This window comes from Rhea pennata, chromosome 1, assembly GCF_028389875.1.
Source record: "Rhea pennata isolate bPtePen1 chromosome 1, bPtePen1.pri, whole genome shotgun sequence".
Taxonomy (NCBI): domain Eukaryota; kingdom Metazoa; phylum Chordata; class Aves; order Rheiformes; family Rheidae; genus Rhea; species Rhea pennata.
The window spans coordinates 57318463-57344618 of record NC_084663.1 but is presented as its reverse complement, the minus strand read 5'-3'; the positions used below and the strand labels follow the sequence as shown (position 1 = coordinate 57344618).

General features: G+C 37.5%; 2 protein-coding genes across 4 annotated transcripts in view; one reads left to right on the top strand and one right to left on the bottom strand.

The window, feature by feature from the left end:
* PVALB (parvalbumin) overlaps positions 1 to 26156 on the bottom strand; it is an 81735-nt gene that overhangs the window by 19422 nt on the left and 36157 nt on the right. The gene's annotated exons all lie outside the window — the stretch shown is intronic.
* NCF4 (neutrophil cytosolic factor 4) lies at positions 14303 to 24135 on the top strand. Its single transcript, XM_062588595.1, has 10 exons — positions 14303 to 14334; positions 16089 to 16173; positions 17796 to 17949; positions 18289 to 18359; positions 19167 to 19294; positions 20293 to 20350; positions 21893 to 21991; positions 22738 to 22868; positions 22961 to 23026; positions 23815 to 24135. Exons 1-10 carry the CDS (start codon positions 14303 to 14305, stop codon positions 24050 to 24052), a joined length of 1062 nt encoding a protein of 353 aa, XP_062444579.1. The 3' UTR covers positions 24053 to 24135.

Sequence of the window (26156 nt, the reverse complement as noted above, 5' to 3'; positions counted from 1 at the left end):
CACTGGAATGTTGGTACACCATACAGTTGTAGCTTACAGAAATAAATAGGTTGTTTTGTGAGGAAGAGTGATTTTTGTAGATGCAGACACTCTGAAAAAATGCCCACAGAGGTATTAAAAATGGTTGTTTCTTTATGAAGATAAGCAATGGATATTCTGATTGGAATCAATAGCATGTAGCAAATATCCTTGACCTGTAGTTCTAGATAGTTTGCTGTAACAGAGAAAATAACTATTGTTAACTTTTGTCTGGACTTATCTCTCTGCTTTTATCCATTGCATCTTTTATACAAACTATCATGTTTAAGTAAAGTCTCTGCACTTCTGTGGCAGCATTAATTCAAATGTGAATTCTTAAGCATGGTTACCATGTCTTCTTAACAATTCATGTGAATGGAAAGGCAGAGGTGGTGAGTGTTGACCAGTGTTTTGTATGTCCAATCAAACATAAAGACTCAAACCAAGTCAACAAAAGGAAACTCAGGCAGATATTTATTTGGAGAATAGACTTACTTGAAAGGATTAGAAGTTCTTTTCCTAGAGTTTTCTTTCTCATGTTTTCATACTGCATCAGTCTTTTGTAGATCTAACCATTAACTAAGACCTTTTGTGCTGAAGATACTCTTGCACAGACTTATATATATACTTAACTTTTTAACTATGAATAATCTTCCTAAAGGCAGACTTGGGACTCAAATGAGAAATCAAGAACTATTTCATGCTGTGATTTTTTTTTCTTATTCTGATAACTCACAGTTAAATTTTGCATTTCTCTACTGCCTAAGAGCCCAGGAAAGGCCTTAGGTGAGAAAAAGTTAAAAAAAAAAACAAATCAAAGATGGACCGATCATTTGATAAAATTTAAATCTGCTTAAAAAGAAATATCCTTTCACATAGTGATGAATTATATTGAGTTTCACAGCTGTGTGCTATTATTTCAACAAATAGTTTGTTGAGATTTGAAGAAGCATTATATGTAAAAGCAGAGTATCTGCTGTTAGCCTAGCTAAATCTGTTAGCCTTTGAAAGCACAAGGCAATCATCAGAGGGGTAAGAATTTGAACTGTATTTCTGACATAGGGAAATGTATTTAGTATTCAATTTTTGCTGAAACATATAGATTAAAGCACTACTGGAAATAAAATATATAGATGGGGTTTACAGGCCTGCTCTGATGAATCAAAAAGATGAATTCAAGGGAGAAAGAAATGAAAACATTTTCCAATATGAAAACTTCTGATGTTCATAAACTCTGTATAATTACATCATGACATAGGTGCACTGGTCATCATTATCTCTGCTGTATAATGTATGTGAACAGTGACTTCTCTGTAACTGAGAACAAAATTGTACTGAATTTTCAAATAATTTCTCCAAAACACCAATTTCTATATGAGCACCAATACTCAGATAGGTATGTGGTGAATTTGTTTATCTACTGTGATTCTTGTTCTCTGAACTAGATGTATATGTAAACCTCTACACCCTCAATGGTTGCTCACTAGTCACTAGCAATAAAAGTCCAATTTCAAAGTGTGTAAATTTTTCACCATTTTTTCCCCCTTCTGTGTCAGACATATAGCTGGACATACTAAGCTTCTATAAACCATTTTATTTCTTATAATGAGATTCTTGATGTCTAAAGGCAATGTCACTAGCCAGTATAAATAGAGACTGAATGTAAGGAGAGCCAGGCTACTAAGACAAAATAAAACCTAAAGAGCTACATTTATTGCTATTAAAATTTGTGCATGTCTAGAGCTTGTGTGGCACATAAGTTTAGTACCTATATTCAAATTCATGCTGATTATTTTCCCCCTGTGCCCCTATTTCAATTACTGATTGCTTGATTTGTCAGGTAACATTTCAGGACCTTTAAGGTCCTTGAGGCATTAAAGACTTATTTATTTTACAAGAATCTGTAATGCAGCCTTAGCTTTTCCTGGGATTATCACACCAGTGTATGGATTTTCTGATCCTCCTTCCAAAGCTTTCTCCCACACTCCATATACCAGTTCACAGGGCAGAGCTGATAAGGTAGGACTTGGCCCAAAGCCAAATAATAAGTTGCTATTATGGTAAGTGCCTTGAGGAATTCTGCTCTGTCTCAGGATCAGAGATTTAGGAGTGGAGGAACAAAGGTGAGTTGGAGAGCAGAGGAGAGGATACAAAATTGTAATGGGGAGAGGAAAGTAAGTTGAGTAAACAAGTGGGCTGGAAGAAGGCTGAGTGGCACAAGGGGAAATGGTGAGAAGGGAAAAATTGGTCTTGGAAGAGGAAAGAATTTACAGATGTGTGAGGTGATATAAGCAAAGCGTAGAAGTCAGTTGATTGTTTCTTACTGGTAATCCAGTCTCAGAATATCCATCATTGTTTTGCTATGAAGTTATTAAAGTAATGCTTTTTAAAGTTTAGCTTTTAGGAGAACTTTACTTGTGTTTCCCCCAGTTACCTTTTATTCTTCTTTTTGTGTAATAAATTTGATTTTCTAGCACTGTGCTGTGGACTTGGTCTGAAATCTCCACATATTCCAAATAAATGTGAGATTTTAATTTAGGTTAAGCAGATTGTTATGGATAAAGTGGCCAGTACACTTCAGTGGAGACTTTGGTTCTCTGAAGAGAGCAACTGATACCTGAACAGACTAATTTATGTTGCAGAGTGCCTATTGATGTCATCTAGTCTGACGCTTTGCTCCGAACAGGGATAATGTCCAAGTTAGATCAAGCTCCCCATAGTCTAGATTTGAAAATCTCCCAGGATGGAAAGCCCCCAGTCTCTCTTGGCTTGTTCTGGTGTTGTGTTGAATGATGTTTTCCTTATGTATAATGAGATTTTTCCCCTGTTGCAACCTGTGATTGTTGCCTCTTGTCTTTCCATTGTGTACTTAGGAGAAGAGTCTAGTTCTGTCTTCTCTTTAAACCTACTTTATTTCGTGGAATTAGCTAGGAAGTCTATCTAGTCTTCTCTTCTCCAAGCTAAACAAACCCATTTCCCTCATTTTCTTCATATCTCGCATGCTCCAGCATTCTATCAATCTTGCTTGTTTTCCATTGAATTCTCTCCAGGTAGTCAATATTTCTCATGTTTTGGGGGTTCCAAAGCTGGAGGCTGTATTCTAGATGCGGTCTTGTAAGTGATCAGTAGAGAAGAATCACTTCTCTTGACTTTCTGGCTATTCTCTTGCTAATACAGTTCAGCCTATTGTTAGTGTCATCACCACAAAGGTGCGCTGCTGACTCATGTTCAAATTGTTGTCCATCTGGACCCCTAAGTCCTATTTTGCAGAGCTGCTACCTAGTCAGCCATCACCCAGCCTACATTCTATCCCAGGTGCAGGACTTCACATTTGGATTTGCTGAATTCCATGATTTTTCTTTGGCCTATTCCTCAAGCTTGCCATGATCTCTTTCAATGTCAGCCAACCTTTCAGTAGATCAATTGGATACTGTCAAAAACTACTTCCACTGAAAGTCAGGCAGGCAACATGCTATTGAATCTACCTTAATAACTTGGAGAGACACTAAAGCAACCGCATACAAGTGCAGATATATATATACATATAATCTCTGCAGTCATTTCTGACATGCCCTTGTCCTGACAAATTCTTTTTTGCATATTAGTTCTGTTTTTCATAACAATACTCCTCTTAGCATTTTCAAATAGCTTGTTTCCAATGAAGAATACAGAAAAAAATATAGGAAAGGAAAGTGTAGAACAGTGAGAAGAATGGCAGCAAACATATGGAGAAGAACAGAGATAAGTAATTCCAGACTGTTTTTAGACTCTCTGCTGTTTAGAGCGGGCATTGTACTACACTGTGTTTACAGTAGGTTTTGCAGAGTGAAGTTCTAATGCCTGCTAGTCTTTTGATACAATTTCTTTAATGAGAAAAAATAAGAAAAAAAAAAAAAAAAAGGAAGTATAGAAAGAGAGAAATAAAGAAGGTAAACAATGGAAGTAAATTTTTAGAAAACAGAAAAAGCAATGCTCTGAGGAAAGCTTTGGTCAGCAAAATTACAAGTATCCTGGAGTTGAAAGTGTAACTGCATTAGGCAGCCACACAGTCAAGCAGTAGAAAAAGACTTTGATCTCTAAGCTCTTGTATCTGAGAGGTCCTGGCAAGGAGTATTGTCACCTCAGGACACTTGCAGTTCTTTAGGTGCCGTCAGGTTATGTTTCCGGCAGTCATCATCAAGTGAGGGCAAAGGCTAGATTCTTATTCCTCAGTTTTCCTTTCGTCTCTCCTAATGTGAATCATACTGGCTTAGCCAAGAGAAATAATTTATGGGCAGTCTACTAGCTGGTCAGCTTCACATTTCTCATAAATTAGAAAGCCAGACATATGTGGGTCAAGTTTGGGAATGCAATGCGTGTCTTTGGAGGAGGCATGGATTCTTCCTAGTCCTTATTTAACTTTGATTCTTCCCACACATCTGTATTTCTTCCCTTTACATCACTAATTTATGTTCTTCTTTGTCCACTGTCCCTTGTCCCTAACTTTTCTCCAATTCTCTCTTTCTCTCTCTTTTTTTTTTTCCCTCCAGTGAACATGGTAATCACTCTTCCAGGTCATTATGTGAACTTATCTGACTTTTATGCCCAATCTTTTGTTTATCTGACATCTGAGATAAGGACTAAAGGATCGTGTTCATCTGCATGGCCTTTCCTCTCTTTTCTCTTTACATAGGCACATATTCCATGATGAGAGGAAATGCAGAGAAATTTCCCTGAACACCAGAACTCATTATCTTTTGTTGCAGCTGAACACTAATAAATGTCCCAGCTCTTTCTTTTCAAAATCTCAAGAGATTTTTATTTAGTCTCAGTTAGGTCTTTGGGCTATAATATCACCTGACATACAGCAAGATCTGAGATCCATTTTTTAAAACCATGTATATACTTGCTAGTACTGGTCAACATAATTAAACCAGAAAACACATTAGTTAGGATGTAGTTGTACTGTCCAAAGAAGTCTTTGGGTAATACATCTTATTTTGTTTTGGTATAAACTGTTTGGACTAGAAGAAGTTATTGATATAACCCTGTTATCAAGATTCTTTTTTTTTCCTTCCTCTTAACTTGTAGTTCTCTCACCTTGTGTTGACACAGTCAAGAGAAAGAAAACAAGGAGCTGGAAGAAGATAGTGGCATGGAGTGGTCTCCTTTTGATGTAACCATCACTAGGGTAGAAATAACTACTATATAAAATGGATTCAATTCGATACTTTCTCCACTGCTATGAAAAGTGATGATTCCACTAAAAAGTTTCAAGAAAAATTGGTCTACTTGGCCAGTAGTGAAGAGGGTATTTGACACAAAAGTTTTTCTTCTTGGTTAAATGGGTGTACAGCTAGCCCAATCCTTTTTTGAGGACAAGCCGGCCAGGTTTTGAAAGTTACTTTATCATTCTCCTTTTGGTAGAAACTACTACAGTATAGGCTATCTCTCTCAGATGCATAAATATCAACCAAGGTGGAAAAGAGACACCAGCCTGTCTTTTAACCTCTTACTATAATTTTGCAGAAATTGTCATCAACAGCCTGATTTAGTTACAGCAGCCAGCTATAATTTAATATGCAAAAAAGGGAAGAAGTTGTCTGTGCCTGTGTAATTGTTGGCAGATCTACTGGACCAGTCTGTTGACAAACAGGGTAGGGAGAGAGAGGGAAAGATCCCCAGTAGATCTGAGCTCCAAAAATCAGCCAGACATCTCCTACAAGTTTAAAAGCTTGTTTCTTGTTTGGCTTATTTCCTTCTCCCTTCCCCCACTTCTCTGCCACAGAAGCAGTGTTGGAGGGTGTGTACTCTGTGGCTGGCAGGCTGTTGGAGAAGTCTCTGGCCTCAAATTACACAGCATGAGAACTCTGTGAATAAAATTAGCAGCAGAGTTCTGTGTATTAGGTGCCAGGGAAAAATGTCACATTCAGCAGAATTCTAAGGCAAGAGGTGGAACAGAAAGAACTGGAACGGGACATTAGTCTCGCCCCCCTCTGCTTCTGACTATTTTGCAGCAGGTATATCTAGGGTATCTTAACCATCTGGCTTGGAATAAAGATTATTTTGGCAGTAGAGGAAATTTATCACATATCTTGGAAATAGGATTGCATGGTTTATTTCCTTCATTTTTTTTCTTCATTTACTCTTTTTCCTTTAATCTGAAAATTTCCTACTTCCTGCCTCCTCACAAGGAAATCCCTCTTCACTCATGAAGAAGGGCTATTAACACACACTGTTCTTCATTCTTGTCCATCCTATCATCTTCTGATTACCAGTGAGAAACCTATTACCATGGCACTACATTCAGATTGTACAATACATCCTACAAGCTGTCTCTGCTGAAATCTGGAAGACTAAGTAGAGCACTGAGAAACAGGGCAAAGGCACTGAAGCAGAGACAAGCAGCTATTCAGGATCTGAATTCTTCAGATACTGGCTCAGGAGCAGATATTTCATTCACGAAAACTGTTATAGAAAATCATGATTTGAGGGTATATGTTGGCTCCTTCCTTACATCATAAAAGTAAAATCCTTTGAATGCCAGTGTTACCTTGCCCTGAAGCATATGTATGAGAGAAAGCTTGCATTAGTAGTAGAGGTGGATTACCAAGAGACATAAATGTACATGTGTCTGAATTGTTTGAGGATGTATATACACATATATACATACACACATTGGCTCCATAGCCATACAGTGGTTTCGTAAGTATCAAAGTACTTTCAAAGTATCCTCCGGCAATGCCAGTTTAATGTATTCCTCAACGTTTGTCCTCCAGATTGATGTCTATGCTGTGAGCTAGCCTGAGAAATTGATCCGTGGCTTTAAAGAATGTTTTTATGGTGTTCTTTACACTGAGTTAATTGATCTGTTTTGCAGCACAGCCTCACCTGCATGCCTTGGTGTGGAGCAGGAAAGAGCAGTAGTATGTGAGAAGGGGGGATTTTTAAGCTGATATTGTCACCACATATGTGTTTCATGAAACTACAGCTTCAGAATCTCGCAACACTTTTGTTAAGTTCACTTTACTGATGCCATCCAGAAGCAGGGTGTTGTATTCCCAGAGAGAATACACACAGAAAGCTATTCTTCATTTAATTTCCTTGTTCTCCTATTCTGTAGCGTAGCAGGCCCATTGTCCACTGCTGTTTAACATACTTGATAATTTAGCAACCACACTCTTTTCTAAAGGATTAGGAATCAGCTCTAAGACTTATTATCAGAGCATACATGATTGCCGCATTTTTTAAAAGCTAAGGTTTTATAGGGCTTTCAGTTCATGCTGTAGATGATTTTGCATGCAAAGGGATTCCTAAGGATGATTACTGTAGTTTCTCATTTTTCGCTTGACTTTCTCAAATAACTGTATCTCTATTAAGTCTTTTATTCTCATTCTGCTCTCATGAAAAAGGTATTACTGTCAGATCCATTTTATAGATGGTAAAGCTGAGGCATAATTAATTGCACAGTGAGACAGTGGCTGAACTGAATGCAGCTGACTGAGACATCTCTTATTTAGACCAGGCCTCACATAAGAAGGCAGCCTTTTGCCTGTTGAGACACAGGTGACACACACAAACTCTAGCCTGCTGCTAGTACACTTGGAACGGATAGACTAGCAGTTGGCTTGGGATCAGATTGCTTATTGGTATATTCATTGGCTGGTTCATTCCACAGGTTTATCTTTTAAAGACTGAAGGCTGGAGTAATGAAAAAACAGCCAGTTAGGCAGGCTGTAAGCATAAACTAAGAGGAATGCTGACAGAACAGAACTTTGAAAGGTTTGGGAGGTTGATGCTTGTCATCTCTGTATTTGTCACTTGCCTTCATATCCTAATTTCGAATCCTCTTACCCTCCAGTCTTATTAGGGAAGATTGTCCCAATTTACAAACCACTAGAAAATGAGCCATAAAGTCTTTGTAATAAACAGACAGGGTATGTCTGCACCAGAAAATTGTGCTTGTTTGACTATAGCAGTGTAGCTAAAGTAGTACAACTCCCCTAAGTATGGTAAAGACAATTATACCAGTGTAAAAGTGCATATCCAAATATAGCTAAGTCCCAAATGGGAAGGTGCATTTATACCAGTAATAACTAGGTCCACAGTAAGGCACAGATTTATTCTCCTAACTTTAGGAACCTGAGGTGGCAAATTTGGGAACATCGATACTTTATATTTCATATATAGTGCAAGCAGATGCATAAAATCTTCAGTGGGGAAGTCAGCCCACTTGAGGACTAAATTACTGACTAGAACTACTTGTCTTTCCTCACTGCCAGTTCAGAGAACTTCTAGTTAAAATAGGAAATACAGATAAATGCCTTAATTTAGGTGGAAGAAATTTTGACATAGGCTTTTATCAAATAGATGAGAAAATTAAACTATTAGGAACAGCATATGATAGTTTGAATGCAGCACTGCACAAATTTTAGCAAATCTTGCCCTTTTTTGAGATTTGGAAAAGTTCAGTGAACACTTTTTGAGTCATTTTGACAGATCTTTAAACCTGTGAAGCAGATGAAGCCAAATTGTCTTTTCTTGAATAGTAAACTGTGACTGACATATTTTCATCTCTCAAGAGATAATTAGGAGACTGAAATACAGAGAACTTCCTGCCACAAAGGGTCACTGCTGCTGTGCACTTGGAGCTAGTTGTTTAAGTTTCTGGAGGAATGGTTGTAGGCATATAGCTCTCTAATGTGTTCTTTGATGGAGATATCCTACTTCTGTGACTGCAATGACCAGATTTTGACATTGGTAGTTGACTGGAGTATCTGGATACTCATCCAGCCCACAGCTTCAATAACATTAGCAGGCTCCGCACTAATTTCTAACAAGACTGACCTAAGAAAATCAGTATTAGTTGTTATTTGCTTCCTTGTTAAGGTATTTCAAAACAACTGTTTTTCAGCCACTTTACATCTGCCTATATCACCACTTCTTCCCTGTCTGCCTCTTTTATTCTGGAAGCAATAGACTATCTGGTGAAAGAAATTTGCTGCTGCTGTTTATGAGCATCCATTTTTCTTGCTTACCCTAGTCTTGGGCATTAGTACTCATCTAAGTTCTGCAAGAAAAAAAACAAAAACCTTTGCTCATAGAGTAGAAGTTACTGTTCTTACGGTAACACTTCTAATTCTTCCTATCTTGAACAATCCTACTATATCAGATAGAAATCCTGTATCTTTCTTAAGTTATTAAAGGAAGCAGATTTATTGTAAAGGCAGAATTGTTTTCCACAAAATTTAGGACCATAACACTGCTTATGATGTTATTCAGCTGGTAAGCTGAGAAAAACTGGCAAAATCTGTCTGTAAAATTGAACTAACAAAATACAGAATGATGTTGTGATATGCAAATTTTTAAAATAGTTGATAACTAAAGAAAAACCTGAATCTCACTTTTAAAGGTATTTTTCCTGCAATATTGATCTCTTTATGAATTGTTTGGTTCAAGCAATAAAGCAGCAAAAGCCAATATTTAGTGATGTGATTTCGTTTGTTGTTCCAAGAAAAATGCTATTAAGAAATGCCACTGTTTCTTTAGTATATGATTCTGTAAAGCTTATTCATGTTGAGTAGTATATTATTCTATAAATAATATTATCAGATTCACTGTCAGGAACAGTGGTAGATACTGACCTTTATATTTTCCTTCATTCAAGATGGATTGTTTAGTTGTGGTTATGTCAGCAGAACATGATCATAGTGCTTTACAAATTCCTACTAGTATTCCTACTTTTAAAGAGAAAAGTCAAACAAGCAGTCACATAAACTGTGTCCGGGTTTAAATCAAAACAAATTTCCAACATTCTGTTTATCTGTATTCCTCTACCTTTACTCTTCCCATGTGACAGGGAGAGTGTGTATGCACTGAGCCGGTATAGACTGAGCCATTTTGTACTGAGTAACAAAAAAACAGTCATATCAACTTATCACTTCTTTGTTTATTTTTGATATGTTTACAAAGATAGGGCAACTTCAAAAGCATTGTTTTTTTTTTTCATGGATTTATTTTCAGCTATCCTCAAAGAATATTTCCATGAAAGAGAGTCTTGTTACTTATCATTGGACCAACTGCCTTCTAAGCCTTTATAGCACTACCTGCAAAAGATCACTGACTATTTCACAAAGTATTACAGAGAAGACATGAGTAGTTTGTCTTATGCAACTTTTGTCTCAAAGTTTTACAGAGCCATAATTCAGTGTCCATGTACTATAATAATAATAATAATAATGAATCTAGGTATGACTGTATTTGAAAAAAACGTTATAAATATGTACCAAAGCACTCTTTAAAGCTGACAGTAGTAATAAAAGCCAAATCTATGAAAGAATGTAATATGAATGGAAAATGGAATATAGCTCAACTTTTTCCAAATGAATGTATCAGCTGCAGCTCAACCTCAAGTCACTACAGTTGCAGAAGAAAAGACACTCAACTGCTAGTACTGTGTATGCTACACATATGTAGAACAAATATTCTACGCAGTCTTTGAAGACAGTAGGTTGAATGAAAGCATCCTACAAGCCAAATAGGCTGTATGAATTTCTATTTGATCTTCAGATTCACTGCAGTGATTGTTAAAATATTATTTCTGTTACAGATTAATCCATGATGAGACTAGTTATGTTCTAGGAATATTATTTTTGTTCACTTTATTCTGTCATTTTGCACATTCAATCTATAGCCAGAGATCGAATATAACCACACAGTACTTTTCTAACAGATACACCACAGAGAAGCCATTACTGTAGAGCTCAAAGGCCTGTACAGCCAAAAGGATATTGTAGCTACTGCACTAGTAGGCATAGTATGTAGTGTTGCCATCATAATTGAATCAGCTGATTATTTTTGCTAACTTTCCTTTATTTACCCTTTATTAGAGTTTTGTGTATCTTTAGTGATCTGGGACTATATTCCCATTTTCCATTCACATTCCATGTTTGCTGTGGCTGTTTAGTTTTACTGATACTATCAGCTTTCCAAGGTGCTTAGGTACAAATTTGCTAGTATTTTCTAACAACATGTGCATTAGAGAGAAGGCTGCAACATCAGAGCTCATAATAAGACAAAATAATATGGCAGATGCTATAGTGGGAGGATGTACCTAATGATATCAGCATACATTCATGTTTGTTTTTTGTCTTTTTTTTTTTTTTTTTTAGTAGTCTCATTTAATTTATTTATTATTAGTATTTCTTGCACCCGGATGCCTGTTTTCTCTTGAATATGGATAAGACTTAGTGTATGGTGCTATAATGGCCGTGGCCCTGCCATGCATAGTGTACAGGTGGGCTTTCTCAAAACTGACCATTTCAGTTGATGAAGTTGGCTACTTTCCACACATATTTCTTAATATGTGTACTGATGTTTTATTTATTTTTTTTTATTTTTTTTTATTTTTTTTTTACTGTGAGAGTGGCTGAGCATTGGAATAGGTTGTTCAGAGAGGTTGTGGATTCTTCATCCTTGAAGATATTTGAAAGCCATCTGGACAGGGTCCTGGGCAAACTGCTCTAGATGACCATAATTGAGCAGAGGATTAAACTAGATGATCTCTAAAGCTACTTTCTAACCTCAAGTGTTCTATGATCCTGTGGTTCTGTGATACTGTCAGTACAGCAACAATTTTATAATAGACATATATTTCATTCATACTAATAAGGTGATTATTTTAGCTGCAGGAGAATGTGAATGTGACTATATCCATCACCCAGGGCTGAGGCTCTCACATGATATGTGGGAAGACTCAGGTTTAATTTTACACCAGAGTGGAAGAGCACAACTGCAGAGATCTAGAGAGAACACCCAGTAGCTAGGACACTGATCTGGCACAGAAGAACATGGCAAAGCGTTGTATCAAATCTTAGACACCCACGGCTTTGGTGAGCCCTCTAAATAATCAGCTATCCATTCTTCTGAGGAAGGAGTCTGTCTTTTTCTCCAAAAAGAAGGTCTTGGTTTTGTTCCAGCTCAGAATGAGAAAATATTTGCAGAATCAAAACATTTCTCAGAAGATTAAGAATCATTCTGTCAGATTAGTATTATTCCTGGCTACAATCTGTAGCAGAGAGTACTAGAATTAAGCTGCATTCAGTCTGCTTTTTTTACTCTGGTTACAGGAAATCAGTTGCATAGATGTTTTGTCTGTGATGTCAATCTCTTCTTGGAAAGCCATGCCTCCATGAAAACAATGAGCAAGTATTTTGGGATTATGTCATATTATCCATCTCCTAGAGGGTATATCTGCAACCTATCTAGATTATCTTCCAAGAGATGTGAAGAGATTAGAATATACATTTTATGAGTTTTCCTGTCAAACTATGGCATACATCCAATATAAATTATTATTTTAAAAGTGTACCTCCAGCATTTCTCTTTCATACCTATTAAAGATTACCCACTTCTTGTGCCATGCACAATCTTTGTGCAGATCTCAGAAGAGCCCCTCTGAATTTACATGAGCTTGCATACATTGATCTTGTGATTAATAATTCTGCTGAAGGTAATCTGGTCTCATTTCTTTCTGGATTTCAGGAGGAAGCAAGAGAATTGTAGTTACAAAACTCGATTATCGTTGCTCTCATTCAAAGGGAAAGAAAAAGACTAATGAGTTTGCCTTCAGGTTATGTGAAGACTGCACGTCCAGCAGGCCTAATAAAGAAAATAGACTATGCAGCGGAGCCTGATGGTCTGGAGAGATACTTAATCCAACATCACACCATCTTAACACTATTCTGCTAAGTCTGTGTGGGCAGCACTGTGTAGAAAATCACTCAGAAAACACAACACAGAATTTTGTAGTTTCTCCTGCAAAATACAGTATAACCCCCCTCAAATTCTATATTTGTGCCTTCCACTGACCACAGGAAAGAGCTGAGTGAAGAGTTTACTTCAGTAAAGTGCAGTTAAATGCAGTTTACTCTCCAATTTGATGGCTGCAGTTGTAAATAGGTTTCTATTCTGAAGAATGCCAGTTGCCTTTTGATCCATTCAAATGATAATATTTGTTTGACTGCAGAAGGATGAAAAGGACCCAAATATGTGCTGAATGTGAAAATGGAAGACAATCAAAGACTAAAATGCGGAGCAAAGATACTGTACATGACAGATTTTTGCCTAAGGCAGGTAGAATATGCTGCAATCTAACCACAGGATTAGGAAACAACAGTTTCCTTGTCACGTTCTTCCTTTTATTTTCTTCTTCAAAGATTGTCAACTGATGTTACACAAATGCTATATCCCTACCTTTTGTGTATAAGTAGGGCAGTTAGCATTCTCCTTGGGTGAACCATTACCCTGTCTTTGTAGCTGACAAATATAGACTGTTTTGAGCATAAAAAGCTGAAAAGAGCTCTGCTCTTTCAGGGACTCATGTATTATTTGCATTCATCCATCATTCAGAGCTAATTTCCAACTTCCTGTGCCTAATTCCTTGCTACCCATATATTTGATAAGGCTGAATTTCCTGACTGTCCCTCCTGCTCCCCACTTGAAAACTTATTCTTTAGCTCCATCTCCTGGCTCTTGATCCACAGAAGGGAGGATCCTTTAGGAGTCTAAAGAAGGGGTCAGAGGTAATATCCTGGTTTACAAAGATTTTTAACATAGTGATAGCAGTATATTTGGGATCATTATAGCAGGGAAGAACAGAATTTGTTGAGCCTGCTTCCACATAACTTCGCATGGAAATCCATAAACTCTAGGGCTAGCTCTTTTTCCAGGTGATGTGTTATAACTAAAACATAAGACAGGGTGTGGGAGGATAGGACTCATTTTTAATGTCTTAAATCTTCAGGACATTTAACTCTAGCCAGTTTTATGTGAGGCTTTTGCTGGGCCTGAATTTCTGCTGCCATGCATATGTTGCAGTCATGCATACCTGTGTGATGTGGATATAAAACATTTTGATATGACAGTATTTCATGCTTGCTTTTCACAGAGGCAGAGCTTTCTGTGAAGAAATGTACAATGGAATATATGTCTCACAGTTTCTGCTTTTCGTTAGGCTTTTGGTTTCTCGATTGGGCAGTTCCGATACATGACAGACATCACAAAACAGCCTTTCTTTATGACTGTTTTCTTTCTTTAGTACTTCCTCAGTCTGATGGGGGTGGGGAAGTACAGAAGAAACAGGACGACGCTGAAAGAGTGAGTTAGATTTCTGAGGCCTTGGAAGGGAGTCTTGATTCACACAGTGAGAAGGCTGTAACCTGGCTCATCCCATTCCACTGTAAGCTGCCCAAGAAGTGAAGGGACAGCAGCCCAGTGTGCCTACTGGATTTAAGAAGCTGAAGGCATGTCTCTTCCTCGACAACTGCGAGAAAAGAGGTAACGTGTCTGTCCTTCCTCAATCCTCCCCACAAGCGTCCATGTAACCATTGCAATCTGTTGCCTTAATTTTGATGCAGGTTTTCTTGATATTCCTGAAAGACTTACAGCTTCCAAATATTAGTTTTCCCAGTTTAGAGTAGATCATTTATTAAGTTGGAGTGAACTTTCTTTCTCCTTTCACAAGTAATAGTCACCATATAGGACACCAATGGGTCGTTGTCCTCTTTATAGCTGCAAAAAGAGTTCCCTGTCACTGGGGTTTGTGATATGAATGTTTGTGATATGACTAATTATATCTCCTGATCTCCAAAACCACATCCCTCTTCACAGTAAGTGGTGGTACTTATGGTACTGTGGGTGGTGCTGATTCATGTCATTCTGCTTGTACAACAAGCTATTGCAAGACATTGCATCATTGCTTCAGCCTTCCAGATGGACTCTCCATTGTGGAAGTGCTCTGCCTGGGATTTTCAGATAGCAGGATAAACTGAAACAACTACTATATTTTTGTAGAATCAGAAAACGTAACATTACATCAGCTTGACATTTCCTAGATGATCCTTTTTTACAGTTTCTCTTTTGGCTCATTATTAATCTTTTTACTTAAATGTTAATATAAATAGCATTCTAACAACATGACATAAGGTTGAGGCAAAGATGAATTTGTCTTCTGTTTGTCAAAGATACTGTGCCAAGGAGAAGACCCCAGAGGAAAAAGGATCTGCCAATCCATGTTCTATTGTTGTGTGGACAATATAGACAAATGATATGTGAATCTGATCATATGGCTGCTCTTTAGGCATTCCTTCAGGAATCCTCCCTTTTCTCTTGCTTCCGACACAATCTGTCCATTTTTTTTTTTAGAGGATCTGCAAAGCTAATGCCAATCCTGCTCATTATCACTTCCTTCATACACTTTTGACATTTTTAGACAAGTATCTTTGTGCTTTCTTTAGATTATTTGTTCGTGGTGGGAAGTCTTTTTGTAAATATTTGCTAAGCTACTCATTCATTTTCCAAAGTCTCTTTAAAATTCTACTTTGCTGAGATGCTTACAAAAAGAATTGACACCACTTTGACAGCTGGTGCAGAACCACTAGTTATGATGTAGTGCATTATTATATCTTTGTTTCTTTGCATTTTCCTATTTGCTTTTTTCCTTCTGTTGTTTCTTATCTGAGATGTATAATATGCATTTTGTATCACGTGTAGTATAAAGTTTTTAAGAATCATCTTTGTGCTCTCATTTTCTATAGCACTTAGCACAACAAGCTCTTTCTCAGAACTGTTTCCTAGTCCCTACAGTAATGTAGTAATAACATAAACGATGGTGTGTAATGATCTCCTTAAAATAAGGTATACTGCTCCAAAGTTATTATTCTGAGTCTACTAGACACTGTAGGAAGAATTAAGAATGCGTCCACAGTTGATTTCATTTTTCAGGAAAAGCTTACCAGCTCAAGCGTTTCCGTCTGTAGCTACTCTTACAAGGCCAGGAGCACTAGGACTGGCTTTCAGGCTTAATGAGTCCTCACAAACTACCACTGACTTCTGCTGAGGTTACAGAAGCTTAACATCTCAAGATCAGACCTCCAGAAAAAGAGAATGACACCAAGAGTTTCTAATTTATTGGTTTTGATACTTAACAACATGAAACTTAAGCATATGATATCTTTGTTATGTATGGCATAGAGACCTCCAAAGGCTAACACCAGTTTGAGTAACCTATATCTTTTGTTCTTACTTCATAGTGACTTTGATCAGCTTCCAGATGATGTACCTGTTTCAGCTAACATCGCAGACATTGAAGAGAAGAAAGGTTTTACTAATTATTTTGTAAGAAAGGAGATTAATCTTTTCTTTAAATGCCCTCAACTGTGACTGGTTTGATTGTGGGAAACAAGAGGCAGTTAACCTAGTGTAGTTGCTTTTTGGCATGAACGGTTCCATGCTGAGGGCTTCTTAGAGTTTCTCTTTCTAGAATGAAGGTCATTTTGTCACAAATCTAGCCTAAAAAATTTATTCTCTGGGTGAATCTGACAGAGATCTATCCTCTAATATTGCTTGTTTTCTAAATTCTTACCTACACCTATTTCTTTTCCATTAGAGAGCTGTGACCTTGGTGAGAAAAGTGGGAAAAAGAGAGAAAAAGGGGGGAGGGGTTGGCTCCATTTTTCTATGGCACTGGCAAATTAGGACACTTCTATCTCCATAGAAGATATCGTATCTTTGATATCATATCTAGATCAGATAATGAATCATGAAAGAGCACAAAAGAAGAAAATAGTGGGGAAAAGCTTTAAGAGATTTTCTGAGAAAGAGTTTTGGATAAGACCAGCTCAGTGACTTCTGCAGAGTGTGCTATTTCTGCTGGAGACATTGCTTATAAATTTTCCCACTGAAGCTGGCAGGTTTTACTTTTGAATACAGTGATGTTTAGTTGCTCTCTCTTTATATCCACTGAAAGATCTGGCTGCAATATGACCCAAAGGTCAGTGCATGGGAATCAAGAGTTCCCTCACAGCAAAGCAGTTGTTGGGAGAGAAAAGAAATAATATAGTGATTGGAGAGGGCATTAGAAGTCAGGGAACTTTTTGTTTTGGGCTTTGCCTTTGGTCAGATTACATAGACCAGAATTTCTAAAACTGTGTACTTCAAAGTCAGAGGAAATATGAATGCCCTCAGCTCTGAAAATCTTTTCATTTAGATGAAGATTTACCTGTAGATTTAGATGTCCTAGCGTCCTATCATAAAACACTATCTTTGATCCCTTGGTGTCTTCATTTTTCTATATTTACACTTACCTCCCTAATAATATTTTGTCAGTTCTGAGGGAAGGTATGTGAGAGTAAAGTAGCATGTAGTCCTTTCAGGTTTCCTTTTAAGATTACTTCTTCTCAGTGGTATCTACTGACAGGATGGGAAGCATTGGACACAAAATCAAACTCTGGAAATTCTGTCTGAACAAAAGAATACGCTTCTTCACTGTGAGGGTGTTTGAGCACTGGAACAGGTTGCCAAAAGAGGTTGTGGAATCTCCATCTTTGGAGATATTCCAAATTCAACTCGACACAGTCCTGGGCAACCTCCTCCAGCTGACCCTGCTTTGAACAGAGGTGTCAGATCAGATGATCTGCAAAGGTGCCTTCCAACCTCAGCTGTTCTGTGATTTTGTGTGATTTGGTGATTCTGTGATTATGTGATTGAAAGCAGCCACAGAGACATGATCCATAGGCAACTTGGATCCACACACATAACACACTGTCTGGTGCTAACTTCTTATTTTCTAGTACCTGAGTATCCAGATACTTAACTGAAGCCTTACTTTTCACACTGCCTCTAAGACAATATTCTCACCAGTGAGATGCTGATCTTATGTTCCTACTGTATTCTTCACTTTCATTTTGTAAATCTTAATAAGTATGAACATTAGCCAGAATCCCTCTTCCCTATTTCAGATGTTTGTCATTGAAGTGAAGATTAAAGGCGGTGGCAGATACCTGATTTTCCGCCGCTACCGTCAGTTCTATGCCCTTCATGCCAAACTAGAAGAGAGATACGGGGCAGAGAGCAAAAATAGTCCTTTTACCTGCACACTCCCCATACTTCCAGGTAAGTTGTCGATTCAAAATCCCATACATGATTAGTAGCTTTCTCAGTCCTAGCCTGTCCTAAACAGGAATGCATTGGAAGAACACAAGACTGCTCAGGACTGCTAGCTGTGACAAGGAACTAGTTCTGGCCGTGAAAGACAGGAAGTAAAGTCAAGGCAGTCATTGGCAGTCCCTCCACAAGTGCTAAAGTTCTTTTAGGAACCTGAAATCTATTAGAAAATGACTATTTTCCTGGAGATCCAGGACTTCATACTTTCTCTGTATTGCTTCATTTCTCTGATAGCCTCTTCCCCACCCCCCCGCCTTCAATAACTGTCACTGTTTTTATGCTTTTCAGGGAAGGTTTATGTTGGGGCCAAAAAGGAGATTGCTGAGAACAGGATCCCTATCCTAAATGCCTACATGAAGGTAAAACTTCATTTTATCATAGAGATTGAGCTAAGCATTGGAGACAGTTATCCCATGAAATCAGCTCAGACAGATATTACCATTCTAGTCCTGGGTATCTGCTTCTCTCTATAGCACATCCCCCCTCCGACAGAGTGTCCACACTGTGGGACACCCTGCAACCTTAATCTCCAAATTGACTGTAGGAATCTACTGGAGCACGCTTTTTACAAAGGCCTTTGTAAAAGGCCCTGCCTTCTTATCTAGACACCCTTACAAAAAAAATCCAAGATGTATGAGGAAATGGATATTCTTCATGTGTTGTGTGAATATGGAGTTGGGATGACACTTAAGAGGTAGGAAAGTGGTGTGGGGTTCTGGGTATACCTGCTCCACAGTGAAGATACAGCCAATAGTATCAGGGAGATAAATTATTTGTGTTTGGATTAACTGTAGTTCTGACTTTAAACCAGTAACAGTCTGAAGCTTTCTGCAACTTACTGGCCAAGTCTTTTAGTTAAGACTGCCTTCTCTTTTTACGGTCATTCATATTCTAAAGGGAAACACAAGGAGCAGTTTATTTCTGCATTAAATCAGGGACACAAAGAATGAGGTGATGCATTAGCCAGCTCCAGGAGTAAACAGGAGAAACTGTGACTATTCAACCTTGTCCTGCTGAGTGTGAAGGAGGGGGGGAGATTTCTGGCAGTAATGGATATCCTTCATGATTCTGTAGGTCAGAGAGGCATATATATTACATATGTAAATATACAGAGAATTGGTCTCTCCCACTGTAATTACTCTGCTTCCTACTTGCTCTTGGCACAGAACCTACTCTGCCTACCCATCTGGGTGTTGATGGATGAAGAGGTGCGACTGTTTTTCTACCACTCAACCTTTGATAGTGAACAGGTGCCTCAGAGACTGAGACGGCTTCGCCCACGGACACGCCGAGTGTAAGTGATTGACATGTTTTTTCATCACTGTTTGGTGTAAGAGATACTGTCCGGTTTTGGGGAAAGGGAGCTGATAATCACCACTGTGTATCACAAATGAATCTGTGAAGTCCTAGAGGGTACCTTTTGGGTAAAGTGAAAACTGGGTATTTTTTTCCTTTCAGTAAAATATATTTAAAATGTTCATGGTATTTGCATTAAAGAGAAATTTCAAAATGCAATTGTAGCTTCTTTTTCAAAGACTATTGCTCAGCTCTGCTGGCTGACAATTCTTTTACAGCAATATCTATCACAAGGAAATGTGCAGAGTATACAGGCCAAACTTAAGAGCATGGGTTTGCACCACTGAAGTCAATGTGAGTTGTAGCACTGAATTTAATGAGATCTGGTTCAAGCACTAGATGAAACTGACTACTTCACTTGTTCCTGTTCTTTGTCTAAGCAGTGGCCCATCCTACATAGCAGCATTGGAACCCCTTTGGAAAACTGCTAAGTAGATGTCATACTTCATTACCCTTCACACATTAATTCTCCTTTAAACATAGCAAAGATGGACTTCGTTCCCTTTCATGTAGCTCTAACAGTGCAAAAACTGCATGTGTATAAAAATTCCTGAATGTATGTATGATGCAGATTTTGAACTGAATCATAGAATGCCATGAAAACTCAAAAAAGGAGGCCTAGAAGGCAGATTGGGGTGCTGAGCAGTGTTGTGGAAGGGAGGTCTAGGCTACTATGCTGAAAATTCCATCTGTTCTCAGCAGCAGATGTCATCATATTGCTGCCGCTCTGTACAGGAACTGAGAGAACTAGGGCAATGTTGTATCTGCGTTTATTTACCTCAATGCTGTACACAGATTCTCATGCATTTTTTCTTCAGTGATCTGTGGCTTGCCTGCCTCTTGTGATAATGAAGGTGCAGACAATGTACTGATCGTATGGTGTTTCTGATGAGTAGAAAGAGGCATTTACTTCCCTTTTGTCTCCTTTCTTTTCAGTAAAAGCGTTTCACCCCAGTTGCCTAGTTTTGACCGCACAGCAACTCCACGGGCTGAGGTGAGAACTCTACAACTGTCTACCACAGGGTTGGAGATTAAACTCCATTTTGCTCTATTTGTCTCTCTGGTTAAGATGCCTTTTCCAAATAGAGGTCAGCGAAAGAAGGGAAAGTGAAATCAGCAGAGGAAAGCCATTGCTTTTTAACGGTAGGGAATGAAGCAAAGCTAATTCCTCCTTACTTAAGTAATAAGAAGGTTCACTGTGAATTCAGAATGACAGGACATTCAAAATTGAGAGGTAGGTAGAACTCACTGCCAAAAGGCCCACACTTGCATAGTGATACCTATAACTTAAAGTAAGCGCAAGCTTCAGTCTCATCAACTTCAGCAAATGTTTAAAAGCTTTACTGGTGAGGTATACTGTCTTGGTATCAAGCACATGAAACTGCCTTGAATGCAGCCCTTGTCTGAGTATGGACTTATTTTCTGGAACATGTGACTCTTTCATATCAGATTATCAGGTTATCAAAAACCATGGAACTGTTGAACTGTTTTTTGTTTGTTTGTTTTTTAAACACTGATGATGACCAGTCTTGGATCAGTTGTAATTCTTGGATTTTAGCTACCTTTTTATTAATATTTATTATATGTACAACAGCTTTTTAATAAATGGAAAAAGGCTTCTGAAAGGGCTAATATAAACATATCAACTTCTAGCAAGTCAGTTGTCATTGTCCATTTTTTATTAGGAGAACCCTGAAGAAAGCTTTATAAGGCACTCAAATTTGGCATTTAATGAGACCAGAGGAACCATCTCACAGCAGAATAAGGGACATCTCTAATGTTTGCTCTTCTGAGAGTGTTTGAATGACTACTGTGTTCTCTAGGACAATGGGGAAGATGTATGTTTTTGATAACCGAGTCACTTGTTAAGCTTATTGATAGCTTTTAAACATGTGCTTACCCCTTTTATTTTCCTGAAGGGGGCATCTAAGTTCTACTTTAACTATATGTTAATTTCCTGGGCTTCCCCTTATCTCTCAGTTCAGCATGTAGGCCTGAAAGCTAGGTGAAAACAGAACAGCTAGCTATCCTTAAATTAGGACACAACTTTCCTGTAACTTTTTAAGGCTCTTTGTGACATCTTGCAGCAAATCTGAAAGCTGTAGAACTGCAGCCAGAAATTATATGTATTTTTTTGGATTTTCAGGGCTTCAAGTTTCAAGTTGACAGTTGTCTTTAGCTCTGTTGACTAACTTGCTTTTATATGCCTTCATCTTCTTTATATTTATTTAACTGGTAGTCAGTGTCCTGCCACTTTAAGAATCCAAGCATATAGCCTTTTCAGAGCCATGTTTATCCTATTGTTTTCACTGCTTCTTCAAAGCCTTCTTGCCCCTCCTGAGTAGGAAAAGAAATTGTAAGGACTGTAGACTATAGTTCTGTATATGACCTTACCCCAGAAATAGATCTGTGATGACAGTGTGTTTACTATCCTGCTTGTTATGCTCTGTGTATGCAACTGAAGAACAGAACAGGCAAGGCAGATTCATTTTTTAATTCCATGAATTAATAATTTCAGAGTTATTACTTTCCTTAGGCACTGTTTGATTTTTCTGGAACCAATAAACTGGAACTTAGCTTTAAGAAGGGGGACTTGATCTATCTACTCAGCAGAATAAACAAAGACTGGTTGGAGGTAAGACTGCAACAGCAGTACTTAATTATTAGCATACTTTGGCATAGGTGACTAGAAAGAATTGTTTTAGTCCTTGATACCTGTGCTCTTCTTTCAAAGCAACTATATCATAATCAGGTGTTACTGTGAGGGAAAGGTCACTGACTCCAAATTTAAGATTGTTTCCCTCTCTGATGGTTTTTAGATTACATATTTCCTGCCCTCTATTCTTTGGTTTGCATTTGCATTTGCTTCTGCCAGAACGTTCTTTAATTTCTCTGGAAGTGGTTAGAATGCAAAAAGGCCACAGAAAGGATCTGGAAACTCTATTTCAGAGATTAGTAGGTTTCTTGCCTTAGGATAAGTTGCTCTGTATTTAATGCTTTTTATACCACAAAACACGTCAGTCTGGTTACAGAGAACTTGGGCAACAGAACACTGTTCTGAAAAACGATGAGGAGAACATACTGTGTGTTTGCTGATATGATATCTCTGCTTGCTCAAACACCACAGCCTTCCTTGGTAACCATTTGATTTTCATATACTGCACACTGTTTCACTTTTCCATCATGTGTTTGACTACCCAATCATATAATCTTGTTGTGTGGATGACAGCAAGTGACTTCCATAGCTTTTTTGTTTCTTTTCCTTTTAAAGTAGAAAAATTCTGCTTGTTGTTCCCATGGAAATTAATTTAATTCCCAAACTTACAATATATAGCTAAAACAGCATATTTTTTCTCATTCTAATGCTTCCTGTCATTCCAGGGAACAGCTCATAGTGCCACTGGGATTTTCCCTTGTGCTTTTGTGAAGATCATAAAAGATTTGCCACAGCAGGAAGACACAGTTAATAGAGTACGCTGCTATTACCATGAGGAGACAGTGAGCACTATCAGGTAATAAAAAAAGGTCTTCCAGGTTACTGCTGATGAGATGCTGATAATTCCCTTTTCATGATATGTAATGATAATGTTTGTTCTTGTTACAGGGATATCTTGGTGGAAGAGGATCTAAGCACCATTCCATTATTCAAAGATCTAATGGAATTAATAAGGTACAGAGCAAGCAGATAGTTGTATATTTAATATTACTCAAAACTTGTGTCACATTCCTTCCAGTTCTAGATTTTCTACATTCTGTACATTCTACCTGGCCATCACTATGTTTTTGGTATGAAACACTTTTGAGGTGTCCTGAAGAGTTATTTGTACTTTGACTTGGCCTAGTGCCAGCTGTGCAGACACTATTCTGCCTTTGGATTGTCAGCAAGTGCTGAATGCCACGTGCTTCCAGCTCAACTGGGATGGGTAGAATTCAGTATCTTTTTCTTGCTCTAAGGCTAGAGCCCAACTACCAGGCAAGGGTCTTTTGTCTAATATACTACTTTGGCATGCAGGATACCACCATCTAATGCCTGTAAATCATTAAACTAGTGTTGAACACTAAAACATTAGAACATTAGATATTAATAACAGGATTTTTCTCAGCATTCTTCTATTACTTAACCTGCCCTCCCCTCACAAAAAGCAATCATAAATAGACAAAAGGAGGGAGTAACTACAGTTAGCTCTTGGTTATATATGGGCATATTATTAGACTTAATTAATTGTGGCATGCGCGTGTAACTGCAAATGGACTGATATCTTGACAAATTTGTTAGCTTAGACACAACATAGTGTGAATGTGGCTATGTGATTTCTACCACTAGCTCTGCATCAAAAGACATCCAAGGCTTAGTGTGTCTCTGGCAGGATTAATTAGATTTCCAAGATATCATTTGTAATGCAGTACCTTACAGGTATTCTTTGGTTGCAAGGGCTCAATCCCTTTCTTTTCTAACAGGCGGGAGTTTGACCAAGACGACATTATTTTGAATTACCGGGACCTTGATGGTGATCTGATCCGGCTTCTCTCTGATCAGGATGTTGAACTCATGGTGTCTCAGAGCAGAAGGAAGCCCACTGAGAAGCATATCTTCCCTTGGAAATTGCACATCACTCACAAGGATGACTTAAGTGTCTACAACACTAATCCAGGAATAGATGCTATTCAAACAGTAAGAGCAACACGACCACTATAGAGAGATGTTCCAGTAGGCATATATGTCATTCTTCTGTGATTTCCTCTCTGCATATAATTTCCTTTAACAAGTTTTTGAGGTGAGCATGAAAAAAATAACATTTAATAATGTAGTACTTTTCAATGTAAAATCTATACCTAGTTAGCTTCTTCAGGTTTTCAGCACTCCTGTGTAATAGAGATATCTACATGAAGACCAGAGAAACTAAGGAATAGAAAAGTAAAATCACTGGCCATGTTCACAAAGACATGTTCACATGTCTGAAGATCCAAGACCTGCTTTAGTTTCCATCCTCTCTTCTAGAGCCACTTTATTTGCCCAAAATATCTTCATAAGCTTTTTTTCAAGTATTACCATAATTTTCCCCTCTTTTGCTGCAATGAATGTTTGATAGCTAATGCTTATGAATGCAGTAATTATTTCTGTCATCTAGGTGTCTGACTGGGCATTCAGAGTTTGTTATGGAAGCATCAAGAAAACTTTCTGTTATTTCAGTGAAGAAACTGCTTTGCTTTCGTCTTTCCATTAGGCAATATTTTAAATTTTGTACATTAAACCTAGTTTAAGTGCAGTGTTACTCATAAGCTTCTTGTACTTGTAAGAGTATTTACTTCCACATTCATAAAAATAATTTGTGATGCCTGTACAAAAAACGACTTCTTCTCTGTCTGTCTCATCTGCTTCCTGACGCCATATTACAAAGCAGAACTAACAAGAATTTACTGTATCAGTTTCTTCAACAAGTAAAGTCACATAAACTTATTTTACTAGTTTCTATTCAAATTTTTATTTTGGTGGCAAAATAATTCATTCTACTTTTTTAAATTAGGTAATTTTGAACAGTTTGAATGTTATCTTTTCAGCCTTCCTTAAACACAGAGTTGGTTATTAAAAAAAAGATCTTGGCAATTGTTTCTTTAATGTTCATGCAATCAAAAATATTTTCTTCCTGAGCAAATTAACTGCTACTTGTAAGTACTACTCGTGTTATGTATGTGTTACATAAATTGTACCATACCTAAGATGCTACATTTTAAAAACACCATGCAGTCATGTAATTAAAAGGATACCATAATGTATAGATATAATCAGTAAAATTAAGAAATTAAAAGAGGTTTCAAATACCATGCTTCTGATTCAACTGTTAGTGTCTGTGATGCTAAAGTACATATTCACTTTTTAAGAAATATTTGTCCTTGGTCTGCTGCTAAAACTCACGAAGAAAAAGAGAAGATTGATAACCTTTCTGAAGGTACTAAAAGTCAGTTATCTAACCATTCACAAATAACCCACCCCTCCCAAAAACTGGCAAAATAATGTTTTCTTTTTTCTTTTTTTTTAGATGTTACCTATAATGCTATCAGGTAAAAGATTTTCAACAACAACAACGAAGAGTTAAATATGACTAATCCTTTGAACTTTGGCTTTTTTTCTTGATGTGTGTACATACGTTTATACATAAATTTATGCATATAAACTTTAATAATCTATTATCTGAAGCCTTGCATTTATGAATACAACAATGTATTGGAAATAAAGGGGAGCGTTTATATTTAAAGATAAGCATATATTTTGCTAGATTGGAATCCATAGATCATTTATTGTGTCATACTTTATTTATTAAGTGCATAGTTCTATCTGTATATTAATGCTGTACAAACTCATAGAAAATGCTCCTTTTCCAAAAAGTTGTAAGATGTGCTGCCGGTCACCTCTGTACTCCAGGTAAAATGTTCTGGCTGATTAAATCCACACATACTATATTTCAGAACTAAATAGCATATGTTCAGAAGAGACACAGATTATGCTTTCCTTTTTCCAATGGTCAAAGTTCTTAATGGATGTTATTTTATTAAAATGTTATAAAATATAACTTATCACTTTAAAGGCATTGTACAAATGCAGTGGAGGAAGCAGAAGAAGCAATGTACAATGATAATGTTAATAATCTTACAGTGTATTCTCTCATGCTTCAAGAGATGTCAGTTAGCTGAAATCTACTTAGCATGCATGGCTTGTAAAGCAGCTGTTGCTCAAGATCGCCTGTTGCTGGAGTTCAACAGAGTGAAGAAATTCTGAAGATTTTTGCTGATTGCTAGATCCT